This window comes from Madurella fahalii (genome assembly GCF_045866475.1).
Source record: "Madurella fahalii IFM 68171 DNA, scaffold_5, whole genome shotgun sequence".
Taxonomy (NCBI): domain Eukaryota; kingdom Fungi; phylum Ascomycota; class Sordariomycetes; order Sordariales; genus Madurella; species Madurella fahalii.
In genome coordinates this window covers 2,833,384-2,852,023 of record NW_027263975.1, presented here as the reverse complement: position 1 = coordinate 2,852,023, position 18,640 = coordinate 2,833,384, and the positions used below count along the sequence as shown (strand labels likewise).

General features: G+C 55.8%; 8 protein-coding genes across 8 annotated transcripts; 4 read left to right on the top strand and 4 right to left on the bottom strand.

Annotated features, from left to right (window-relative positions):
• Window positions 1-1,206: 1,206 nt before the first annotated feature.
• MFIFM68171_09440 (uncharacterized protein) lies at window positions 1,207-2,875 on the top strand (the record flags this gene model as incomplete). The annotated part of the gene is made up of 2 exons (XM_071064859.1): window positions 1,207-1,618; window positions 1,737-2,875. The coding sequence occupies 2 exons, from the start codon at window positions 1,207-1,209 to the stop codon at window positions 2,873-2,875; spliced, it is 1,551 nt and encodes a 516-aa protein (XP_070920960.1).
• A 151-nt stretch (window positions 2,876-3,026) lies between these two features.
• On the bottom strand, window positions 3,027-4,036 carry MFIFM68171_09439 (Methyltransferase type 11 domain-containing protein; the record flags this gene model as incomplete). The annotated part of the gene is made up of 3 exons (XM_071064858.1): window positions 3,027-3,344; window positions 3,427-3,947; window positions 4,021-4,036. 3 exons carry the CDS (start codon window positions 4,034-4,036, stop codon window positions 3,027-3,029), a joined length of 855 nt encoding a protein of 284 aa, XP_070920959.1.
• Window positions 4,037-4,398: 362 nt separating this feature from the next.
• On the top strand, window positions 4,399-5,425 carry MFIFM68171_09438 (uncharacterized protein; the record flags this gene model as incomplete). Its single annotated transcript, XM_071064857.1, has 4 exons — window positions 4,399-4,516; window positions 4,674-5,036; window positions 5,094-5,163; window positions 5,263-5,425. 4 exons carry the CDS (start codon window positions 4,399-4,401, stop codon window positions 5,423-5,425), a joined length of 714 nt encoding a protein of 237 aa, XP_070920958.1.
• Window positions 5,426-5,550: 125 nt separating this feature from the next.
• Window positions 5,551-6,393, bottom strand: MFIFM68171_09437 (uncharacterized protein; the record flags this gene model as incomplete). Its single annotated transcript, XM_071064856.1, has 4 exons — window positions 5,551-5,725; window positions 5,800-5,874; window positions 5,957-6,276; window positions 6,331-6,393. 4 exons carry the CDS (start codon window positions 6,391-6,393, stop codon window positions 5,551-5,553), a joined length of 633 nt encoding a protein of 210 aa, XP_070920957.1.
• Window positions 6,394-8,007: 1,614 nt separating this feature from the next.
• MFIFM68171_09436 (uncharacterized protein) lies at window positions 8,008-8,694 on the top strand (the record flags this gene model as incomplete). Its single annotated transcript, XM_071064855.1, has 3 exons — window positions 8,008-8,028; window positions 8,106-8,217; window positions 8,279-8,694. 3 exons carry the CDS (start codon window positions 8,008-8,010, stop codon window positions 8,692-8,694), a joined length of 549 nt encoding a protein of 182 aa, XP_070920956.1.
• Window positions 8,695-11,038: 2,344 nt separating this feature from the next.
• Window positions 11,039-12,575, top strand: MFIFM68171_09435 (TauD/TfdA-like domain-containing protein; the record flags this gene model as incomplete). Its single annotated transcript, XM_071064854.1, has 5 exons — window positions 11,039-11,339; window positions 11,399-11,635; window positions 11,707-11,783; window positions 11,846-12,012; window positions 12,101-12,575. The coding sequence occupies 5 exons, from the start codon at window positions 11,039-11,041 to the stop codon at window positions 12,573-12,575; spliced, it is 1,257 nt and encodes a 418-aa protein (XP_070920955.1).
• A 1,124-nt stretch (window positions 12,576-13,699) lies between these two features.
• On the bottom strand, window positions 13,700-14,383 carry MFIFM68171_09434 (uncharacterized protein; the record flags this gene model as incomplete). The annotated part of the gene is made up of 1 exon (XM_071064853.1): window positions 13,700-14,383. The coding sequence occupies one exon, from the start codon at window positions 14,381-14,383 to the stop codon at window positions 13,700-13,702; it is 684 nt and encodes a 227-aa protein (XP_070920954.1).
• A 1,045-nt stretch (window positions 14,384-15,428) lies between these two features.
• On the bottom strand, window positions 15,429-18,297 carry MFIFM68171_09433 (Zn(2)-C6 fungal-type domain-containing protein; the record flags this gene model as incomplete). The annotated part of the gene is made up of 6 exons (XM_071064852.1): window positions 15,429-15,595; window positions 15,657-15,855; window positions 15,909-16,262; window positions 16,310-16,683; window positions 16,910-17,039; window positions 17,098-18,297. The coding sequence occupies 6 exons, from the start codon at window positions 18,295-18,297 to the stop codon at window positions 15,429-15,431; spliced, it is 2,424 nt and encodes an 807-aa protein (XP_070920953.1).
• Between the last annotated feature and the right edge of the window lie 343 nt (window positions 18,298-18,640).

Sequence of the window (18,640 nt, the reverse complement as noted above, 5' to 3'; positions counted from 1 at the left end):
GCATACATGCCACCAACTGGCGCCAGCGGAATCCTGAATCGACCGAGGTGCTAACTACTTGGGGGTGGGTTGTCCAAGAGAGTGCCCTCTCGCCACGGACGCTGTACTTTGGATCAGTGATGGTGCACTGGCGTTGCACATGCACGGCAGCTTCGGAGTTGGAGCCGGCGTTGTCAACGCGGTCGCAGAAGAAGGGTATCAAGAAGCCGTTTTACGGTCTGCTCGATGCGGCGAAGGGTGGGCGCGTTACGAGGGCTGGCATGGTTCTTGGTGGGAGATTATCGGGGAGTATACATCCTGCAACTTGAATATTGCCTCGGACAGATGGCCCTCAATCTCGGGCCTCGCAAATATCGTTCAAAGCCAATCCAGGTTTCAACTGGTGCATGGATTATGGGAGGTAGATCTGGCGATGGAGCTCTTGTGGAAGGTCCACGCGCCGCGAAAGGGACAAAGGCTAGAAAACGGATCTCTGTCATGGTCCTGGCTAAGCGGGTTGGGACATACGAACTCACGCGACGGTATCATTTTGATGAGAATCCTCCATGGGCCTTGGGAAAGGTTCAAACGATTATGTTAATATGAAATAAGTAGCGTGTGTGCATGTATCGATATAATGAGACGGCGGTTTTAGGGGTAGCAGGGTGTCACGATAGGAAGCATGCTCGGAATCTCAATTCTTCGGCTAGGATAATAGGTTTAATGTAGTTGATGTAGTTCGTTTCGTCCGCTTCCCAGCGTCAAATTTGGACCGAGGGTGACGTGGTTCTCGGACGGGCGAACAGACCTTTCCGAATGTACAGAACAAATCTCACGTTGTATTATACGTCTCCCTGGATAATCTCGCCATTGCTTTGATGATTGGTTTCGTGTTGGCAGCGGCCATGGTGAGAGGCTCTTCGGGACGCGGAACAAATAAACACCGTCCGGCTCATGATACTGTACTGCGTTCTGCAGTTGAGAATTAACGAATGAGGCAGACCCTTTTGTATGCTCGGCCTCCGTTCGGGAGCCGAGCCGGGCCGTGGCACGCGACGAATACGCCCACCAGCCAACCAGAACTCGCAAACGAACCACTGGGCATTATCACTCCGTCCCGCTTTCCAATTGACGATTTATGCTGTAAAACTCAATGAGGAGGCTCTCCTCGCGAGTGCTAGACGTCTTATCGCCCTTGATTCATGTACCCGCATGCGGTGACGGACCATGACTACCTCGACCGCTAGCGCCCAGGAGCACGCCTCCCATTGGGATGAGACGGACCATCTCCTACCCCGATCGAAACGGCTTGTCACAGCTCGGGACCCGGTTGTCATACCTGCCTCGCACGTCCACCGTGCCCTGCCCTTGGCCCTCTCCGTCTCGCTGGCTATGGCCGCGACCGCAGCAACTGAGGTATACGCCTACGCAGTAATCATCTGTGCCGACCCGACGCATTGCCGTGAATACGAGCAGCTCTCATATGCCGGTGCGGTTGCTTTGGCCACGGGGATCGCCAACGTGTGTGGCACCCTGGCGCTGGGCCCGCTGCAGGGTGTCATGAAGACGAATCCCAAGGCAGGACTCCTTGCTTGGATTGTCTGCCGGGCAACGAATGTTGCTATCCTTTGTGTAGCTGGTGGGTTGTCCCCTCTTTACGTCTGTCCGCTTTCCTCTCGGATAAACGATCGAGACGTAGTGTAGAGTAGATACCTACTTCCGATTTCCCTCTTCGGTTCTAACTTTGCTCCTGTCAGTCATTTGCAAGAGCGTTCCTCTCGCCTTGACGGGCCGCATATTCGAGGGCCTTGCCACCGACAACCTCCTCCATTTCATCCTAAACACCATCTACTTGTCTGCATCCACATCTACATCCACCCCCGATGCACAGCCCATGCGCGTCTCCCGGCTGATGGGGACCTCGGTTGCATTGTATATGACGGGCATGGCCCTCAGCCCAACCATTGCGGGAATTCTCCCTACCTTTTTTGCCAGCTTTCTATTGGCCCTGTCCCTGTTCGCCGCATCGGCGCTGTATTTATGTTTGTTTATGCCCGTCGTCAGTGGGGACAGCAGTGACACAAAAGCTCCCACTAGCACGCCCCCGCACGTCATCACAGAGCGGACGTCACCCTATAATGAAAGGTTACAGGGCGGCACAGCAAGTCTGAGTCGTCTAGTCTGGCATATCCTATCTCTCTACCGCCCGTGGGCCGACCTGCGCCGCGAGCGCGGCATCGTCCTTCCTGCGTTTGCGTTACTCTTCTACAACACGACACAGGCGTATATATTTCCTGCACTCATGGTCTTCACCACGCTTGAATTATCCTTCACTGGGCGGCAGAACGGATACCTCATCTCCATCGCCGCGGCCGTGTCTGCTCTCCATCTACTATTCGTCTTTTACGGCGTGCCCAGGCTGAAGAAGCTGCTCTTCTCGGACCAGAGCAGGCATGTGAGACGACTCAGTGGCGGCGACGCCTGCGAGCCCGAGAGCACGTATCAAGCATCATCGTCAACGCACGACTTCATCTGTGCCCTCTTGTCTATGTCGGCGTTTGTGGCCGTGCTCCCCTGCGTCGGTCTGACGTCAGAGAGGTGGCAGGTCTTTCTACTGGTGGCGTTGCTTGCGCCTGGGTTTGCGGCACCGAGCTTTCTCAAGAGCTACGGGGCATCCTTAGCAGTGGATAAGACGGCAGGGTTGGCGAGTATGGCGATGATGGAAAGCCTGGGCGGCTTGCTGTCCGCTCTGGTCCTAGGCTCATGGCAGAGCTACGCGGGAGAAGGCTCGGTGTTTTTCGGTGCCTCTAGTTTGTCATTCATTGCGTTGTTAGCCACCATCGGGAGCCGACTAATCAGCCAGAGGCCTCCACCGCTCTCTGGCGCGCAGCAGTAGAGTTAAAGATCGACAATAAAACTTCATATGGCGCATGGCTTACGATCTAATCGGTGCCTCGCTCTCTTAACCCCCAGATGGGCCGCAGCGGCCGTGCAGAGCCAACCACAGTCCAAATGCAGCGAACAATCAGATGCCCACGAGGCCTACCTCACTTCCGGCAGTATGCTATCGTCGCCTTACCCACCATCTTCGCCGGCACGGTAGGGTGGCGCGCCTTGATGTCCTTCACCATCAGCTCGTGGGTCCGGAGGACTTCCTCATCCGTCATCTGCGTCACCGCCCGCGCGGCGAGGGGCATCTTGGTCAGCATGAATCGGCAAATCTCGGCGTAATCTTCAAATGGCATATAGCCCTCTGTCTGGATGACTTCGATGTACTTGAACCCTGCTTGTTCTAGTTTTGTCCGGACGCTTTCAGGCATTGTCCAGTCCGCTGGTGGCACCGGCATCACCAGGTCAGGCCGCACCTTTTGGTTTCGATCGTGACAGTTAATTAGCCCTTGATCCGTAGCTCGCTGAAGCCCGCGGGCAAACGCAATGCACACGCACCTTTTTGGGGTAATACATAAAATCCATCCACTCGCTCTCCTGCCACGCCGACAGGGCTAGTACGCCGCCAGGTTTTAAGACGCGCTTCATGGCCTGCAAGGCCTTCTCCGGCTCCGGGACAAGGAAGACGAGAAAGCCGGCCAGAATATGACTCGCCGAACCATCCGCGAACGCGGCGCAATCGTGCACATCCGTCTGCACCGTCTCGGCACGCTTCCAATGCTCTTTCCCCTGCGAAATCTCCTTCTCCTTGCGCGCGGCATAGCCCTGCAGCATTTGCGTGTTGTTATCGGCCCCGACAACGCGTGCCTCGGCCGGGAGACGGGCACCGTGCTGGGCAAGCACGGCCTCGGTAACCTGTCCCGGGCCACAGCCCATGTCGAGTACGGTAGTCGCCTGCGAGAAGGGCAGAAGCTTGTCGGCGTGCGTGGCCATGTGTTGCGCGGGGGCGGTGCCCGGGCCTGCCGAGACCATCTGCATGAAGGCGGGCGCGAAGGTGCTCCATTCGGAGTTCTCAACAACTGTGGTAATTAGACAGGGTTTAGCGGACCTAGACAAAAGCATTATTTCAGTCTGTGGAACGACTTTACGTACGCTTGGTGGGAGACATTCTGGAAGAGGCGGCGGGCGGTTGTACACCTTTCAGTGGTGTGAAGCTGGCAAAGCCAGGTTCGCTCTTGGGATGCTTTTTCTTAGTTACCTTATATAGGGTCAGGTAGTTAGGTCAGAAGGGTACCTAATAGGTGAGCCTTGGCAGCCTGCGGGTGAGAAAGAAAGGCACACTTCTGCTTGTTGGCGCCACATGCAGTCAGCACCAACGGTGATTCAGGTGCCATATCCCTGTTGGCTGTCGCCAAACGCCGGATGAGGACCACCTTGGATAGTACTACTATGGAAAGAGAGATCATTACCTTACCTAGTCTTCAAACTCGAAACATCGAATGCTTTATCGACGGCTTCTTCCCACGCATAATGAAGGTTATGCTCCTGGTCGGCACCGCCATGGCTAAGAATCCTGAGGAGAACTTCATGTTTTGCGTCCGGAAGGCCCGGGAGAGGCTTGCACGGTCAAACAACCGGCCCGATTTCAGTACGTCCCTGGGCTTGTTTCCATTTTCTCTCTTTCTCCTTCCGCTAGCCCCGAAAGGTTAAGTGTCATGTCTTCAATGCCGGCGCAATTTCGAAAAGAGACGAATCACTCAACACACGTTACAGTTACCTACATCACACGGGCCAACAAGAAACAGCGAGCCATGACCAACAAGAAATTGAGTCGAACTCGCAGGTTCTGATCAACGTGGGGACCGAGCCCGTCGCGACGGCCATATGTGGCATATTCTTCCACCTCGTCTCTCACCCGCATGCCCTAGTCCGAGCGGTCGGTGAGGTCCGGTCGGCGTTCACGTCCGAGTCCGATATCACCATCGCCTCTACCGCGCAGCCGCGGCTCCCTTACCTCGCCGCCGTCATCGAGGAAGGCATGCGCATGTACCCACCCGCCCCCAGCACGTTTCCACGCAGGAACCCCCCGGGCGGATGCACCATTTGCGGCAGGCTCGTCCCGGGGGGTAACAGCGTGGGCGTCAATCAGAGCGCCGTCATGCGATCGAGTGCGATATGGGTTGACCCGGAACGTTATGCTCCAGAGAGATAGCTCGGGGATCCAGAGTTCGCGGCTGATGACAAGACGGCTTATCAACCGTTCTCTTATGGACCGCGGAGCTGTATAGGGAAGAGGTAGGGGGAAGATTCTCTGTGCAGATTTTGAACGCGAACGCGTACTCTAAAATACTGTTAGCTAACTACCTAACTAATCATTCTTATCCCGAACCCAAGGCTGGCGTGGGCGGAAATGCGTCTGATACTGAGTAGAAATCTTTGGCGGTTTGACCCCGAGATTTCCACCGAATCTAAAAGCTGGAATGTCGGGCAAAAGACGAACGCGTTCTGGGAAAAGTTCCCATGTATCGTTCTAAGACCGGCCACAAGATCCAGGTAACACACCGCTCCTAGATAGTCGGGAGGGAATGTAGGTATATAGTCTTTTATTAGAATATAGGAATGCGTGACTGGGACTGTAAGTAGTACTTGGAATGAAAGGGGGAGAAGAGATCCTCCATAAAACTATGAGACAAGACGGTCCCGTATTCTCGGCACCCAAGTCTCCATGAGCCCACCCCAGAAAGTAAACGGAAACAGCGGTTCCTTAGCCAAGCGCAGCCGGAGGAACACATCCCCGGCCCAACCCATTGAATACCAACGCGTGCACACGATCCAGGCGTACCCGACTAAAGGTACCCTGACCACTGTACTCTCAGTTGCGCTTGGCTCCCGACCCGCCGGTGCCAGAGATGCTTTACCCCATCCTCAAACCTGATGATGGTCGCCTGCCCGAAGAAGAACGCGAGGAGCCCGACGGTCCTCTCCCTGACGGTGATATTCCGCGGGCTGGGCAGAATCAGCACCGACGCCGCGTGTCCCAGCCCGGACACCAGGAACGACAGCCACAACCACGCATACTGACGATCACGTGACCGGGTGGAACCCGCACGCGTCGCGGAACGCCCCGTTCCAGGCGTCAAACATACGGCGTAGCATCTGATGCCAGTACTGGCCCCAGAACTTCCGGACCGACCCCGCCTCTGCCAGGTCCCCGACGATGGGCAGCCAGTCGGCCGGCCGGCTGGGCCGGGCCGCCACCGCGGGCAGCGAGAGCACCGCATACTGCAGCTGCACGTAATAAGTCTGGACGCCGAAGACCACGACGTAGGGTAAGCTCCACGCGACGCTCCGCCCCGTCGTGGAGGCGGAGGAATACTTGGAGTCGACCTGGCCGCGGACCAGAGTCATCTAGTTCGTGTACAGCACCGTCACGGCGGCTTGGCTGGTGAGGTCCGCCATGACCAGGTAGTAGACGGCCATGGCCGCGCGGCCGAGGAGAAAGTCGGCCCGGGACGCCGGAAGCATGGGCGGCACGTTCTTGACCTACCGCACGCCTCGCATGTTGAAGATGAGCGCAAGTGCCCAGCGGATCTTGGACAACTGAAGGCGGCGTACGAGGTCGCTTCCTGCGCGGATCGGTCGACGCGCCAGAAGGATGATTTGGGAGTGGCACCCCGTGGGAGAGGACCATCCTTTCGACTGTCGCCAGGTAGGTCGACCAGGCAATCGAGAAGGGTTTGGCAAATCACCTCTGTGCTCACCCCTCCGAACACCTGGTTCAGATTCTCCGCCCCCAGTCTAGTCCTAAACGATTTCGTACCAACCGTCTCCAGTCCATCATCAGTCAACCATTCGCCCATAGTCGGCTCCAGTGCCCATCTTGTCAAACACCTCGCCGAATAGCTTGAAGGTCTCAGCCAGCACCGGTCCGCACTCAGACCCGTCCGTCTAGTCTGTCTCGACAAACTGTATCCACCCGCCCGGCTTGACCAGCGAGATGAGGTGGGAGACGACCTTTCTGGGACCCCACTCGACCGCAGCAGCAAGCCCGAACCGCATGTGCAGGAAGTTGAAAGAAAGCCCCCAGGCGGGGGGACGGCAGCTGTATGGACTGGTTCACTAGGAGGAGCCAGGGCTCACGGTCCAGATCGGATTGGGGGGAAAGGAGGGGGTCTATGTCGATGCCAAAATAATGGTGCTGTTTTCCGTTGGGCAAGACCATGCAAAGATCACAGTGCCAATAGCCTGAATGTGTCGTGTCTGTTACCAGGTAGGTCCCGCGCTGTCGATTCCGGCTGCAAGCCGTAAGACCTTGAGGTTCATTCATAACCACTAGGTTTGACACTGCCTTTGCCCCTTCCCCCAAGCTTGGCCAACGGTTACCCTTTAAGGTTACCGACTTGTACTACTCATGTTCACGAGCATGTGACACTAGTGACCGCGACCTCCAGGGCTCACGTGTCAAGGTGGAGACAACAATGTTTGTGCCACAGGATCGTGCATCTCTCTTAACATAGTTTCGTCATATATATATTAGGTCCACCGAGTACTCTTCTGACCTCTCCCGATGGCCTAGAAAAAGGTAGGTCTCCCTCATAGCCCAGCGGCCATCGGGGGAGGTCACCGTAAACTATGCCACACAGACCCTCCCACACTTAGCCATCATGAAGTTGCGAGTTCGATCCCAACTCTAGAAGGAAAAAATAAAATAAAATAAAAAGAAAAAAAGAAAATAATAAGATTAAAAAGATTTAAAAAAAAATAGATAAAAAAGATTTAAAAAAAATAGATCAAAAAAGATTAGAAAAAATATAAACAATACTAAAGAACAGATTAAAAAAAAAAAAAAAAAAAACTAAAGTAGAGTTGTAACCGAAGTAAAACCCTATCTAGGGTTTTCGTAGCCGGCTACCTCCCTCTAGAGGGGGCTAGCCGGTGAGCTTTTTGGTATCTTTTTCTGTGAGGAGATCCTTGTGCAGTATAAGACTGTCTCTTCCTATAGCATCGCTGTGTCTGACATCACCTGGATTAAACCGGCCGGCATCTTCGAAGCTAGGACGGTTGACTGCAAGGTCTGGAAGGGCAGAGCCGTTATCCTAGCTACGGGCTTCAGGGACGTCACGCCCGACCTCGAGGGCTATGACGCGTGTTAGGTCAAGGGTATGCAAGTGCAATGACAAGTCGTTGGGTGCTGCGGGATTTCTCAACTTTCGTGTCTGACAGTAAGTAATGGACAGTTTCTATTGCCTCTTCTGCTACAGCTTCGAAGGGCGGGGGGTGTCCTAGGCCGGCATTCTCACCATCGACGACGTTGCTGCAGCACGACCGGCACCGCACCTTGCCGGGCAGGTACATGCACCGGACAGCACAGTAACCATTTACACCAACGGCCCTGACGAGGCGCTTGTAGCTGCGGTGGAAGCCGGGCTGGCCTTGCGCGAGAAGACCTCTGTCGTTGTAGACATGCGACGCATTGTGAAGCTAACCAAATCTCCCGCCAGAGGGCCCAGAGTCGTCAACTTAGCGGACAGCGGCGACGCCGGTGAGGAAACGAGCAAGACGGAAGGCTTCCTAGTCCACAAACCAAGAGAGGTCCAGAATGGGTCGTTTGCCTCCCAACTCAGCCTGCAGATGACGCCTGATGGAGATATTCGGATGGTGTCGCCGACAGGGGCGACCAACGTGAAGGGTGTCTTCACCGTAGGCGATTGCGGCAACAAGATGAAGACAGTGGTAAATGCCATCTTGACAGGGTCGGTGGCGGCGGCCATGGTGTCGGCATTTGTGCAAGCAGAAGCGGCCGAGGGAGATCCGAAACCCCAATGATGGAGCAATTGGGTTTGCTAACACAACAGTGAGCGGTGAGAGTTGAGCTTAGGCAGGCGTTTAACGTACAAATAATCAGCAACTGATAGCGAATATCTGAGAGGTTGATGAATACGACCAGACCGGTCGCCTCGGCCGCGACACGACGGTTGTGACGACAGGAAGTTAGGTTTTGGTTAAACAATGCGGGGAAGGATGGCGGTACAGGAACACACATCCACACTACATAACCCCCAATAAAACGGGGAGAAGGACAGAGACAGCCAACAGCCGGACGCGCAGGGCCGCAGGCAGCCACAACAGCAGGCCCCTGCAACCCAGACAAGGATAAAACAACATGTGTAGATAAAGCTCCCTCTGATCAGAGGCAGAAACGCCGGAAGAGCGGCGTGTTGGTTCCCATGGCCAGAGACTGGGCCGGGTACTGCTAATGTGACGATGTGAGCGGTACTGTAGCGTCGAGCCTGCCCTGTCGGAGAAACTGGCCTGGCTCAGCAAAGCTACCTTAGCTTGCGTATCACTCCGGCTGGCCATGAAAACGGCCGACCATGGGCGCTATGCGGTACTTATTATGTAAAAGATCTTCTCGCATTGGCCCCAATATGGGCTAGCCTTTTCTTTCAGTTTCAAGTCGTCCCGAGCAATGCCGTCTTCAAAGTCCACAATTTGTTGATCTCCCGAATCACTCACTGCCTAGACACGCCCTACTCAGATAGGAAAATGTGGTCATAACCAAAATCACAGCACCCCATGCTTCTTTCCCCGCTCCATAGTTCTGGCCTCGGATGACATGGAAGCTCACATCCTGTTCCAGGCTCTTCTTTCTCGGGCCTCGACCCCGTGCGAGCTCCCCAGTATCCAATACTTACTAATCAGTACGACGTGAGAAGGGTTGGTAGTGGTGTGGCTTCAGGTGTTGGTTGGACGAAAGCACAGCGGGGCATGTCAGTAAGAGGGCACTTCCATCCGGCCTAGACAGAGGAAGCGGCCAATCCTAAAGCTTGCAAAATTTCATTGCACCATGAGATTCAGATATGCAGCTCGGCTCCCGGAGTGGGTACAAGTTGACACGACAATGACTGCCCGTGTACGGAATGGCACGGCCCAGTTTCGACAACTCAGGTCAAGCCACCCCAGTACTGCCTGTCGGGCCTCGGCATAGCTGTGATGGAGCAGACTTCACAATCCCGGCCGCCGAGGCATGCTGTTGGCTCCTGGTCAACCTGACAATCACACGCTAACCAAGCCTGCTAACGTCGGACCTCGGCGGAAATCGCCTAAATCACCGGCCCAATGCTGCGGCTCTGCGGGAGGGTGCGGCTCCTACCCCCCGTTTCTCGCTCCTCCTTCTGTACCAACTAGGCCAGGCGATGCGGCTCAAACCTTTCTTATGCGGGGTATGTAGCATGTTCGGTGGAGCAGCCATGAATTCAACTCCGGTAGTCTTCTGCAGTGCTACCCGCATGTCAGCTCTGAAGAAGCAAGGTTCTGCGTAACAACTCAGGTGACCTTGGCTCTGGAACTTTGTGTTGAGCCTCATCGAGGCGCGTCTGCTGCAGTAAGAGTTGGAATTCACACGGATGTGCGTCAGCCAACCTGTACGGCTTGCATCATGAAGCCCACGCCCGCCTATGGTTAGAGACATGCTAAAGCCTCGGAACCACTGAGCAACGCGTTATTAACGTAGAGCCTTGCGTTGATTTGGTAATAGGTCTCTAGACGATTGGGCGCTCCCCCACGGCAGGCTACCACGTCCCGTCCCCAAACGTCCCCATTCCGGTCGCACAATCATGGCAGAGCCTCATTCTCACCGGAAGTCGCTCCATTCCTTTCCTGCATGGCGGGAACCACCAAGCCGGCCGGGCTCATCTTGGGCAAAACGAGCCAATGGTGCTAGTAGGAATTTGCCCACAAAGTGAGGGGATTGGCCAAGACCAGCTGCAAAGGGGACGGATGACCACAGTTTCCCCAATCAAGCCCGCACCTCTTATCTGCGAGTCTTTAGCCCCCCTCTCAAATGCACTTCCGGCGGGCGGCGTTGTTGCCCCGGTCCGAGAATGAGGCTCTGCGGCAATTCACGCTGCCGAAAGAAGAGGACTTCTCTCGGAGCAGAGTTGAGGCTCTGCGGTTGATGGGTATTTAATCAGTGGGAACTCTGGATATGTAGAGATGTTTAGAGCTATCTAGATCATTGCACAAGACCGTCTCTTAGTATTTGCGCAAGCTCGGAGCACCCGATTTCATCCACCCATCGTCGAGCAACACTTACACGCAAAATACACCTTTAACCCTAACCCTTCTCTACCCGCCCCTGACCATCCCCATATCTTCAACTCACGAAACCATGGCCTGTCAACTGCTCTCCGATGCCTCAGTTGTTCAGCCGACGGCCAAGGATCCAGCTGATGAGATTGTCAGACCAGACATCTCGTGGATCCCCTCGTACAAGGTGTTTAGGGACCGGGTCGAGACACTCAAGGCCCTCTACCCGAACCGTCCCACCACAGTCCCCGCTGGCTGGCCAACCGAAGTCAACGCAGCCCGAGCTTGGGCAGGGTCTGACTTCAAATCCGAGGATGACTATGTAATCAGACTCAGTCCTGAGGATGTTCTGGAGATTGAGGCAGGCCTGGCATACTTTAAGGGTTCCGTCACACCAACTTGATGCTTCCCCACACATACTCGGTGGCTGACCACTGATTAGCCCTGCCCGGTGATCTCGGTCCGGACGACGTCAGCCCAACAACCTTTCCACTTCCAGTTCTGGGCAGCCGGCTGGTTCAAGCTTCGGAGATTATCCACGATGGTCGGGGTTTTGTTGTCTTGCGCGGCCTACAGCCGGACAAATACTCCAACTTCGACAACATCCTGCTCTACCTCGGCGTTACTAGTTACATCGCCGAGAAGCGGGGAATGCAGGACTTTGATGGGAGGATGATTCGTGCGTCTATTATCCTGTTGTGGTTACCTTAGTTAGCGGTACTATCCACTAACATGGCGCTCTACTACTAGTCCACATCCAGGCCGTCGTCGAGGACATCAAGAAGCACGGCAGCATGCCCAACTCCCCCTACGTTGCTCGCGCGCAGGTCAGCCACCCCATTCTCTACCACGACCAAGCTCACCTCTAATCTCTCTCTTTCCCCCGCAGCCCTTCCACACGGACCTATGCGACGTGCTAGCGCTCTATGCTCTCAACGTCGCCGCCTACGGAGGCGAGTCTTTTCTTGCCTCGTCAGCCAAGATTTACAACGAGCTCGCCAAGACACGTCCCGACATCATCGAGGTGCTAGCCAAAGACGACTGGATCTTTGACGAGTAAATATTTCCCACCACCCCCCCCCCCCCCCCCCCCCCCCCTCCCCAAAAAAATACTTTTCTAACTCATTCCCAACCCGCACCGCAGATTCTGGCAAGGCCAATACCACACGCGGCCGCTCCTCTACAACTTCGAGTCGCACGGGCCCGCCTTCCAGTTCTCGCGGCGGCCGCTCACGGGGTCGCACTTCTCGCCGCACCACCCGGCGGTGCCGGCCATGACGGAGCTGCAGGCCGAGGCGCTGGACGCCGTGTACTTTCTGGCCAAGGAGCACGCGCTCGAGGTGCGACTGCAGAAGGGCGACATGCTGGTGTTCAACAACTTCGCCATGCTGCACGCGCGGAGCGGGTTCGCCGACGACGAGGCGCGCGGCCTCCGGCGCCACATGCTGCGCCTGTGGCTGCGCAACGAGGAGCGCATGTGGAAGACGCCCCGTGAGCTGGAGCGCGTCAGCTGGGAGTGCTACGGCGACCACGAGTGGCGCCGCGAGCTCAAGGTCTGGGACATTGACCGCAGCCCCCCCGAGCTCAGGGTCAAGCACCGGCGGGCGAGCTGCGCTTGAGCTTGGATTTGCTAAGGTATCTTGAGGTTCACTTCCTGGTCGAGCGACGGTAAAGTTGTGAAGCTTCAGCTTCCGTTTTCCCAATGAGGGTTTTTTTTTTTTTTTTTTTTTTTTTTTTAATAGTATACGTCTGCTATGGGTTTCCCCTTTGGCTTTTTGGTTTGTGTTTATGCGTTGCAGTAGCTTTCTACCAGGTTGTCGTCAGTGCGTCGAGACAAGGCTAAACTGCTGGTCTCGACAGGAGAGTTTTGCAGCTGTTGTTTGAGTTTAGCTACAGTATCGAATACACTACTATTTACGTTTAAATTCTCGGAAACAGCATTCCTTCAGATATCAGTTGGTGGGCGGCGGAAAATAGTCCGAGGCCCTGACGCACTTGGGCTCGTCGTCCATATGTTGTAACGGCCCGAAGACAACGTGAATGCCACAGACCAGCCCGCTTCTCTCTTCGGATTTGCACAAGTACAGTACCAAGCAGCAGCGAGCTACACGTCGGGGTTGCGGAACCAGAAAAAGTTCTGGAGCACTTCGGCCTGTTGGAATGCGCTCTTCCCCGGCTAGCCAATCTCGTCATTCATGTTGACCATATATTCTCCGACTGTTGTCACTGTGTGTTTCTGCACACCAGCCGAGAGGCTTGACTTCCCCGCGCTGGGATTAGAGCTTTCGGTACTACTAAGCTACTTATGCGTACCTGGCGTAGCGACAAAAGGACCGTCCGATCGCAGGTTACACTGGACATCAAACAAGCTGACCATGTTGCGCTGTTTCGCGATATTATTCAGCACTCTTAATACTGGTAACATTCGAAGGTATGGCCATTGGCTAAACCTAGAAACAACACCTACCAAGAAGCTAATCCCGTAGTTGTACAGAGGACAGACTTGTCACTTGTGATGTGTCACCTCAGACGGAAGCGGGGTGGGATGCGCGAGGTGAAGACTGCAGTACACGCAAAGGTTCTGTTAGCGGCAGGGTGTGATAAGCGCCTGTTAGCTTCTGATCTAATAGGCCCGAGTCATATTGGCCTTGCGGACATGATCATGCTGCCTCATCCGCTTATCAACTAAGCCTACTGACAATATCCACCCGGCCCCCGCCCACCGCCACGTCACTGCAAGTCCTCACACCATGCTGACAATCTGCACCATATTGTTATCATCACCCACCCCGCCTCTCCAGAAAGTCCACTGCACCGGTTTCCCCTCCCCATCGGTCCCATCACACTTGACCTCGTCGTTACCGATGTACGTACAAGTCTTCCCCCCGAACCACCAATTATTCCCTCCGTTGTCCGTGTGGCCCTGCGCCAGGCCGATGCCCTCAAACGTGGCCGCCACGACGGGCTGGCCGGGGAAGTCGACGGCCACGTTCAGCGCGCCGAAGAAGGCAAAGTTGAGCCGCCCGGCGTCGTGGTTGAACGTGGTCTGCTCCGCGCGCAGCACGCTGTTCCAGTAGTCGGCGACCTCGCCCGAGCCCTTGCGCCCCACCGAGAAGTAAAAGGCCCCCGGCATGCCCGCCTCCAGGTAGTGCACGTCGCCCACGTTGTTCCGGTGCTCCGGGTCCTGGCCCGACGTGATGCTCAGCGCCGACACGACGAAGAAGCCTTGCGGGGTGTACTGCTGGTTGCCCCCGACGGCGGAGAGGAAGAGGATGCTGTTGTTGTGGTATTCGAATAGCGGGAGGGGGGAGGGGCCTTTGGAAGGGGTTGGGCTGCCGGGGGGAGGCTTGGTGCTGGATGGCACGGCCGGGGAGCCATGGCAGGCGAGGGCGAAGAGGGCTGTTGCTAGGCTTGTGATCGCGAGCATCGTGTCGGTACGAGGTTGTGAATTAAATCGGGTTTGGTGTTGTATGTTCAGGGAACTGCCGAATGTTCTGTTGCCGTCCGGTGTTACCTGTCTGGTTCCAGAAACCGGAGACGAAGTGAAGATGGCTCGGTCCTTTTATACACCTCTAGCCTGACTACTTCTCACGATTCTATGGCCGATGTATCAGGCAGAATGCCTCTCCTTTGTCGAGATGGAGGGTTGCAAGTCGCCAGCTAAACGGGCCGGATAGCGATGCTCAGCTTCATTTTACGTTCCATCCCCAACCTGATTAGGCGTCCGGAAAGGTGTTTCAGCTCTGTCAAGATCCCACAACGTTATATAACCGCCCTCGACCCAACATCGCCGGCGTTCTTGGCAACTGGATATGGAGTCAATTAGGTTCTTACCCTAGTAAGATCCGAGTAGAACTTGGCACACTGCAGCTACTAGTGCCGTTCAAAGGAACCAGTGGTGAGATTACACTCCGGACCAAATACTCCCAGCTTTTCGGCCGTTACCCGATAATGAGCAAGAGACAAAGGGTGCCGTTCGTCGCGACTCGAACATACCCACCCAGCTTACCCCCCTTCCACCCCACCTCCCAGGCGGGCGAGAACCTCCGCGATGCTACCATGTCAGTTGAAGTAAATGCTAGCAAGAGAACTGCTGGATCAAGGCGTATCACGGAAGGATACTGCTTCTCAATAAACTAAAGCAAAGAGTATTGTCTCGTGTTGGACAGACTCGTGAAGTGCTCCCGAAGTTTCGGAGATGTGAGCTCCACAACTTCGAGCTTAGACTGTTTGCCTATACCGAATTCCAGACCTCCCTTCCCCTTCGGTTACATTAGTTCGACTAATATCCTTCCCCGTGCTACGATCCTGTTCAGTACAGTGTCCATCCCGTTCAACGTATCTGTTGGCGCACATAGAGACATTTAGGCTGCAGGCTGAAGAAACCATGATCAAGCACCGACCTAGACACCGATCATCAAATCAAGGAGAATGCCAGTCCCCGAGATGATATTACAAGGCTTAAGACACCCCTAGTCGCGTGCCCGCATGGCTAACGCCTCTGACTTTACGGGCACTTCTGCGGGTGCGTCCACAACATGCACCGGGGATGTATCCCAATTCTCAAAGAAGAGCTGGCCACCCCAGTACAAGTTCTTTCCATATTGGTGTGTTTTCCGGAGGTTAAGGACGTCAGTCTCTGCATCAGAATTAGCTCTGTAAGCAACAATGGAAAGATGGAAAAGCAAGTCCGAGAGTACCTCTATCCGCAATCATCGACTTAGTCTTTATCATGAACGCAACCTGGCTTGGTTCCAACCTCGCCATGGCGGCGGTCTTGGGCGACGTCCAGTCCAACCGAAGCGGCGCAGAACCATTGCACATGAAGTGGAATCGAGCCAAGATGCTCTTAGCTGTATGGAATGCGGCTTCTAGGAAGGCTATGTTGGAATACTTGGACTATTTGGCATTAGCACAGTTGGTGTCCGGAGCAGGTACGGGCCGATACTCACCGGCAGCGCATGCATCTGAGCGTGGAAGGCAGAGTGTTTTGCGAGCCGCTCGATGTGGTTGAGCAGGATGAAGGCCGACAGGTAGACCTCAAACCAGGCCTCGGGCTTCGCAGGGGTGATCAACTGCTCAAATTTCCGAACGACTCTAGCACGCAAGGGGTTAAGGATCCGTTGTATCGCGATTTGATCCAGTTGCGTATCCATAGTCGGCGGAATGGGTATGCTCTCGCGGTCAGGGCTGTTGAAGTGCCTGATCGGAGGGATATCGAGCGTGTCAGCTCCGCAGATCTCCCATGGAACTTCTATCATCCTGGATATTGCCCATAAATCGAGCGCGTCGGCAACCAGAGAGTCCTGCAAGGGTCAGCGGAGGGGCAGGGAAGAGCCTGGACGGTGCATACTTTATTCTCACACGCATAATCTCTGGCGACACGGGCTATCATCGAAGCGAGTTCATCTTCACTCCCGAGCGACTCCAGGTATGACTCTTTGGCCGACTCGATGTATTGGTGGAAGTGGTTATGGACATTGTCAATGCCGGTTAAGCAGAAATTCGGCATTTGCATGGCGCACGGCTCCCCAGAAACGTCCCTCCACTTGTATGAGGTGACATCTCCTGGCAAGGGAATGAACTCGGCGGCATAGACAGTCAGGCGATGGGATCCAACATTCTGTGTGAGAAACAACGTCTTCACGGGAACGTCTGGTTTGCACAAATTTCCAAGCTCGTATACGGTGGTTCGTCTGGTGAAGAACGGCTCATTCTCGGCGGGGCCTGATGGTGCCACCGTCAGCACCTTGGACCTGAAGCTTTTGATAAGGGATGTCTTGGCCTCAAAAGGGGTCAGGGAAGGATGAGGCGCCGCGCCAGCTCTAGGGAGTATATAGGATGTTCCCGACCCACCATCATGACGCAGTCGAGACCCGGGCGAACCAAAAACCACCCAAGCGGCAGCATGGCCCACTGGAGCAGACAAGTGAAGATGGCAGCAAAAGCTCACCTGACCGGTAAAAGAGTGTGTCTTCCAAGGTCGCCTTGAAGCAGGGCATCCGAGCGACGTTTTTGTAGAGCTTCTTGCGAGCGCAGAGAGTACAGCTTAGGTAAGGGCTCTGCTTCTGAGCGAGATCGCACTGAAGTCGAGCTCAGGAGTTGATCATCCACAAAAGCCGGAGGTTGCAGGGTTCGTACCTGTCTTTTATCCTTTTTGCATCTACCACAAACCCCCTCCCTCCTCGCTTGAGCGGTCTGCAGACGCTTCTCTTGGCTCGGGGGGGTCCTCGTCTTCGTCCGTTTGCCGAACATCGTAATTGTTCCCTTAACCTGTCCGTTCTCATCCTCTAACGAGGTCTGCAGGAGGGTCTGACAAGCCATTCCCTGAGGAGCGACTTCTTCGAGTAGGCGCTTCTTGGACGGTTCCCCTCTTGTGCATTCACTTCGCTTGTATTGTATAATTTGCAGAGACGTTGGCGACTGTTTCGGGACAGTCTCACAAGGCTGGGAGCTCGGTGGCGCGGAATTGGGGTCGCGACCCTTCCGGGCCGTGGCATCTGCGGCCATGGTGCAACCGCACAGCCCATGGTTGTTGTTAACAGCGCCATGGCTCTCAGGTGTGTCGGCAGAGAGAGCGTAGTGAAAACCGGGCATCGAGGTAGCGTTGGGATCGATTCCGGACAACTCCGCGCCGCCGCAGTCGCTGAGTGAGCCAAACGTCGTGCCGATCTCCGGGGAAGCAGGCAGGAGGCCGTTGCTCATGCTCGTGGTCGGGATTTGGCCGGCATTTACCGTGCTCATCCATTGGGAGAAGGTTGACAAGACTATGGATGTGTCGAACGGGGCCCCGTAAGGTACCCCTAGAGTGGGCTGTAGAGAACCCAGATTGACGGTGTCCTCAACCGGTTGCGGCGGGTGTGACGAGGCGCTGGCATCCAACCCCAGGAAGGAGCTCCAGTTAGCGTGCTCGATGGGCCCGGTAGGATGCATCACGGGGGGCGGATAATGCACCGGTGTGCACGCCCTTTGGTTCCGGGCCGCGGAGCGGCATGACCGGTTCGCTGCAAATAGCCGGGAGATCCTGGGCGAGGTCGATGGCGGAACCGGCGCGACGATCCCGTTGGCGGCGCGAACGAACCATTCCGCGTCTCTGTCGCTGTGTGAGCTGGCGAGGCGCGAGGCGCGAGCAGCCTGCGATGCACAGCTCGTGGGCCCAACAACCTGGCCCGCACTCGGATTGGTGGCAGCGGTGTTGCTGCTGTGGCCGGAGTCCGGCGAACAGAGGAACTCGAGCAGCAATGGGTCGTGGGCGGGGAGCCAAGGTTGTGCTTCACTACCCGCGGCTCCTGTCTCGGGGAGCGCGAATGCGGCACCGGATTCTCTGCCGCGGTGGTCCATGTCCTACATCCCTCGCAGCGACCCAGGGAGCGCCAGGACAAGGAAACACCAGATCCGTGTCAAGACGTCGTCATATGTGCCGGAGGTTTTGCCGCAGCCCCGGTTCGTGAATGCGACACTTGACCCAGCCCTGGGGGGTCTCGGGGACAGGTCTGGAAGGGCGTTGGAGGCCTTGCTGCTTACCCAATCATTGTTAGCTTCCTCGCCTCGGCACCGAATTGCCTCTTTTCTCACCGCATTTCCCATTTTGGTTAGCCGCCTGCGATCAGGCAGCCCAACAGTCAGACGCGCTTGTTCGGAGTGATCCCGTCTCCCGCAGCAAAGCAGCGCGGCGTCGGCCGCG